Raw genomic sequence first — 6,000 nt, 5'->3', positions numbered from 1 at the left:
AAAACAGCTGAACATGAGAGGTTTTTGGACAAAGTTTGTGTTCTCCATTCTTTAAGCACCGGTTCGAGCACCGTTTAAGCACCGGCACCGTTTCAAAAGTACCGATTTGGCACCGGTATCGGATAAAACCTAAACGATACCCATCCCTATTCATAACTATACAGCTGCTTTATATTACAACCTTCTCAGAAATACCTTAAACAGCTTTAAACTTAAAGAGTATTTGCAAAGTTTTTCAATCTTAAGGCTTCAGCAAAGGTTCAATCCAGAGTGCTGACATGATACGTGTTACAGGCTTATCCTACTAGAGTATTTGAAGGAATTACCTAAATGATAATAAGTAGATATGCAAAACATCACACAGGTGGAACCTACTACTGTCTGTATGCGTCAGGGTAACAAGATTGGCTCCTTTTGCCCCTTCCCTGGTTCAACTGTTATGGCAGGATTGCCATATTTGCCTTTATGAAATATAGTTACAGGCTGCCACTTATAATCGATGTGTCACCCATTCATTCTACAACATTTTCAAATATAGAAGACGTACAGTGGCTTGTTGCTTAGCACTTTTGCCTCACAGCAACATGGTCATGGGTTCAAACCTGGGTAAGGTTGTTCTTTGTTGAGGTTGCATATTTGACCTGTGCTTGTGAAGGTTTTCTCTGGGAGCTCAGGTTTCTTCTGCTGTGAAAATAAAAGCTAAGTTAATGCTATGTCATCCCAGGACACTCTTGCAAGAGAGAGTCTCAATCTCAAGAGTTTCACTTTATAATTAAAAATATTGTTTTGTAGTGTGCATAAAACACAGTATCAGTAAGCACATTGAGATCTTGAGAGAGAATCAGTTCTGGGGAATCAGGTTACAAAGCTTAATGTTTGGCATAGTGCATATACAGTACATTATGCTTAATTTACATTTTGTATCTCTCCAGAGCATCTATCAAGAAAAATGCAGGATTCAGGCAACGTTGCAACAGTTTCTTTATTGATCTGCTCTCTACTATGTGCTTCAAGGACAATACACCTCCAGATGGAGGTGTCATCGCACACCTTTTTTCCTACCTGATGACAGAGACAGGTACCACTTTGGGGGGTTTTCACCTTCTTCTCTAAAGAATCTGGAATCCAGGGATAATTTCTCATGTGATCACTACAACCATAAATAATATAAATCATTTTCTTCCAGATTTCAAAAATGACAAAAAAGTGATCAAAATCTGCTAGAATAAATTACTATTGGTCTTTTTTAATGTTAACTTTAGATTATTTTCCAAACAGATCAGAAAGAGATTCACACCAAAGCTTTATCACCTTTTGACGAGTCTCCAGATAAAAACCCAGTTGTGCGATCTGTAATTCTCAAACTGCTACTGAAATTCAGGTAGGCATCCTACTATAAATATGTCACTGTAAAATTACTCTTAGTCTGAATTAACATAGATGTTTCAATGTTTTGAGCAGTGTTGAAAAGTTTCTCAGCATTGGGAATTTTGCATGTTTAGTGATAAAATGTGTGAATTGACTTGAACTTGTTTACCTTACCCTCTATGATTGACCTAACTGTGTTTCAGCTTTGAAGAGGTCATGAAATATTTGCAGCAGCATTTGTCATCTGTTGAAGAAAGCAGATTTGTTGATGATGTGGATAAAACAGAGCTCTATGCCTTATACATCAACTGTTTGGAGGTAAAACTAGAAAGAAAACCTTTGGAAATTGCATTTAATAGTGTTACATTACACAAATAAACTGATGAGAAGAAGGTTTCTCCTTTTTAGGAATAAAAAAGGATTTATAAAGACTTTTTATTTTATTTTTCTAAAGCAAGTGGTAACTAAAGAATAACCACAACCTTTTAGGGAGCATGTATTATTCTCCAAAAACAAAAGTCTCTAAAAGGACATCTGAAATTCTGTTTTCTACTGTTTGGTCTTTTTTTTACTTATAGTTGTGAACATGAACGTGAAACCCACTAACATAATGTAAATATTCTCCTTCTGGAATGAAACTTAAACTAGTGATCAGCAGAAGGAGGAGTCCTCTGTGCTGGATTTAATGTAAATGTAAAAGTAGTTTCAGTATACAGGAGTTGTTTACGTATTCTCAAACATATGTAGTTATCCAGCTATATCTGAACAGGGCACAGTTTGAATACCAGCAGTATGACAAAGTCCTTGGTTTTTTTGCTTGTTGCTGATAGACGTCAGATGAAGTGACAGTTAACTGGTGATATTTGCAGGACTCCATCTGGGAGAAAATGCCTCAGGAGGGCAACAAAGCTGCAGAGTTACAGTGTTTCATTAATGAAACACAGTTCCTGCAGTCCTTTTTGGCTGAAGTCACTTCTGCTCCAGCAACAGTCTCTATTCAACACCTCCAGCATATTGCCCGACTGCGTGTGACCCTCATCATGGCTTCCCAGCTCATCAGTGATAGACTGTCAGGTGAGATATAACTTCACTACTGCATTGCACTACTATAGTTTCCAGTGCTTAGGAACTAAAATAACCAGTCTGTCGTTGTTGCAGGCAACCATGTCCCAGATGGGGCAGAAGATTTTCTAAACATGGTGATAAAGCTCTGTGAGGACAGTGGGAATAACTGGTACCGTGTTTACCTCATCCGCAAGCTCAGCGAATCACAGGGTGTTGAGTACGTTCAAACAATGGTGAAACAACCTGAGTTCTTCTGGCTTTTCCCTGAAGAGATACATCAGCAGGTACTTCAACAGTCATGAGTTATTTTACTGGCAAAAATATGAGTCAAAAAATAAATTCATGTACTTTTCTCCAGAGTATGAAATTACATCAAAAGTTATTTCATAGCACTTTATTATATAAGGTAAAGACCCTACAACATTTTAGACAGAAGTGTAAGCCGTAGTATCAGGTGAATGATAAGAGGTAGAAACGTTTATACTGGGTTGTTGTTGGGAGGGGGGATGGAAAAATACTAAAGAGTAATTAGTAATGGCGGGGCCATGTCTCAATATGTGTACTTGTGTGTTCCTGCGTTCTCATGAACTTGTAATATGTCATCTGTCAGAGACCAAGTACTGTTCCAATTCAAAGTACGCATCAAGCTGAGAGCGATAAAAATTTCCAGATGTGCTTTCGCTCCTTCCGTTTTATCGAGCATGCATTGGTTATGACTTGTGTGGACTTGGTACAGCCAAATATCCCAGAATGCATTTCGTCCAAAACTCAAACACTAAAAACTTTTAAATACTACTCTTTCTAGATCACAAAATAAACTTTTAAGTTATTTTCAGGAGAGAATGTAGCTCTGTAAACTTCAAATATCTGCTTGATTTATCAAAACATCACATATTTGCAAAAGTGCTTCGACATTTTCTGAGACGTTTGTTACACACCAGCTTGATAGCAGACCGGGAGGTCAAGGTTAGAGATGGCACGATACCACTTTTTTATGTCCGATACCAATACCGATATTATAAATTTGGATATCGGCCGATACCGATATGAATCCGATATAGTGTGTTTTTTAATCAATAAAACTGTTGGTTGTTTTTTTTAAATATCTTGCTGCCTTTTGTATAAGTTCATACTCAAGTTTTTTAAAAAAAACACTAAAGCTATTCTGTTATACCTGTATGCAAAAAATACACTACACCCAAAATATTTCATGGTTCAGCAATACTGATCAATCTAACAAACATAAACCTACTCCATCCTCCCTATTCTGGTATTTTAAAGAGTAAGCAATTTAACTAATAGGGTTATAAACTCCCAGCAAAAAAAATTAATAAATAGGGAACCACCCACCACCTCATAATGCTTAATCGACGTAATCAACTTTAATTTGATGCAGAACATATTAAAGATTGTACATCAACCCTTTTGATTGTAGCTTTTTATTTACAAACACTGAAACAAACCATGGATAATAATGGATTGGATTTATATAGCGCTTTTCAAGGCACCCAAAGCGCTTTACAACACCACTATTCATTCACTCTCACATTCACACACTGGTGGAGGCAGCTACGGTTGTAGCCACAGCTGCCCTGGGGCAGACTGACAGAAGCGAGGCTGCCATATCGCACCATCGGCCCCTCTGGCCAACACCAGTAGGCGGTAGGGTAAAGTGTCTTGCCCAAGGACACAACGACCAGGACAGAGAGCCCAAGGATCGAACCGGCGACCTTCCGGTTACAGATGCGATTCCCAACCCCCTGAGTCACGGTCGCCCCAACAACTTATGCCAGTTATCTAACTAATTCATAGTCACCAGAATAACTCAGGTCTAATTTATGTACTTAAACACATTTGCTTTGTAATTTCATTCACAGTGTCAAAAGAATGAAGATGGAGGCCTGATGGACCAGTATCTTGCGTATGGAGAGGAGTACAAGGCTGTGAGAGATGCAGTTGCCAAGGCACTAGTAGACGGCAACATCGAGCAGATAGAAGAAGTCTGTGAGGTATTTCTCTCCTGTAATAAATATATTACCGATACTCCTTCATGTTTCATCTACCTATTACTGTTATATTGTTTTGATGAAACCGTGGGCGGGTAGTTTATTGAAACATTTCTCATTATTCATAGAGCACTGCAAGTGATGTTGTACAGTATCACTGCTAAGACCGTAAATGCTTAGTTGTATAGTTATTGTACTCACCATAGTGCTGTACTCTATATGCCCATTTTTACTTGTATCTTTATTTATACTTGTGATTTTTATTATTGTTTTTATTTGAAATACACTAGAAATGTATGGCTACACGAAGGAATCGGACAGTGTTCCTCCTGCTGGCTGTTTTCCGAGAGGTTACAACTCTGTACAGATCTGAAAACAGGGGTCTTCATCCTACTCCCAAGGTATGAACAGTGGCAAAATTAGAATCTGGATAATAATTAATATCCAATAATTAATAATTTTAAGAAACAGCTCTACTCTACGCTCTATCCCAATGTCTTAATTCCTAATCCTAGCTCTAAATCTGAGTCCAGCCACCTTGCAGAGGAAAGTCATTTAGTCATTTGCGGTGTTGGGCAAGTTGGGCAATTATATTCACTAGTTACTTATTCAAAAAAGTAACTGAGTTAGTAAGTGAGTTACAAGATTCTAACAGTAATTAATTACTAGGAAAAGTAACTATTGCGTTACTTAAAAAAAATGTTTAACCATATTTTTGACTACTTTTGATTTTCCCTTCTACATTTCACCTTTAAAAACTATTTAATTTGCCTTGTTTGGTATCATCCTTTTCAGCACAACCTCATGTGCCTGAATTTACAGTTATGTTTTCATTTTGACATGCTATATTAGCAAAACTGATCTACAATCAGACAAAAATGTAAAAATCTGAGTAGAAAAAGTTATCGTTTTTACTGTAACAACCACAAACATGTTTTTCATAACTTTAAATGCAAATATAAATTGTAAATTTTAAAATCATATGCACAAGTTTAGCAAACAAAGTTATTTACAGTCATTTAGCTTTTACCCTTTTTTAACTAACCATTTCAAACTATTTACAGAACAATCAGGTGTTCTGAATTCATTAAGATGCCACACAAATTATTTGCGCCACTCTAAAAAATAATTTCTGTCCACTATAAAGGAGAACATCACAGCCTGATACCTGCAGGTCTGACAGCAGCAGGTGTATCACTCCTGTTTTCTACCTGGAGACACCGTTTACACTGTAATCTGCCTTTGGTGACTTTTTGGCAGCACCTGTAACATTCAGCAGTCGCCTCATTGTTCTGACCCACAACACAAAACTATCCACTACACACTAAGACAACACATTAACTACAAACACGCCAAACGTCACAAATGTCTCACATCTCAAAACTCGCTCTCTCTCATTTCCGTTCTCTTTCTTTCTGTCTCTCTCTTTCTCACCGTCACTCCTAAAACTTCCCCCTCTTGCTAAACAACCAAATGTCATGTTGCCGTATCATTTTTTGATTGGTTGGCATTGTACATTTTTCCACCAACACGAAAGGGCTGTTTTTTGTTTTATTTTTTG

At 37.4% G+C, this 6,000-nt stretch overlaps 1 protein-coding gene across 1 annotated transcript in view; it reads left to right on the top strand.

Annotated features, from left to right (window-relative positions):
- LOC102209247 (E3 ubiquitin-protein ligase RNF213-like) overlaps positions 1 to 6,000 on the top strand; it is a 46,925-nt gene that overhangs the window by 27,820 nt on the left and 13,105 nt on the right. Inside the window, exons 25-31 of the mRNA XM_013910109.1 lie at positions 933 to 1,078; positions 1,279 to 1,381; positions 1,572 to 1,686; positions 2,238 to 2,442; positions 2,527 to 2,717; positions 4,311 to 4,442; positions 4,730 to 4,840. Coding sequence (XP_013765563.1) covers positions 933 to 1,078; positions 1,279 to 1,381; positions 1,572 to 1,686; positions 2,238 to 2,442; positions 2,527 to 2,717; positions 4,311 to 4,442; positions 4,730 to 4,840 — 1,003 coding nt within the window. The remainder of the gene's footprint in view (positions 1 to 932; positions 1,079 to 1,278; positions 1,382 to 1,571; positions 1,687 to 2,237; positions 2,443 to 2,526; positions 2,718 to 4,310; positions 4,443 to 4,729; positions 4,841 to 6,000) is intronic.

The sequence above is a fragment of the Pundamilia nyererei genome, unplaced genomic scaffold (assembly GCF_000239375.1).
Source record: "Pundamilia nyererei isolate P.nyererei 1_Seehausen unplaced genomic scaffold, PunNye1.0 scaffold00036, whole genome shotgun sequence".
NCBI classification, from domain to species: Eukaryota; Metazoa; Chordata; class Actinopteri; order Cichliformes; family Cichlidae; genus Pundamilia; species Pundamilia nyererei.
Note: the sequence above shows the minus strand (reverse complement) of the source record. Positions and strands in the feature narration are given on the sequence as shown.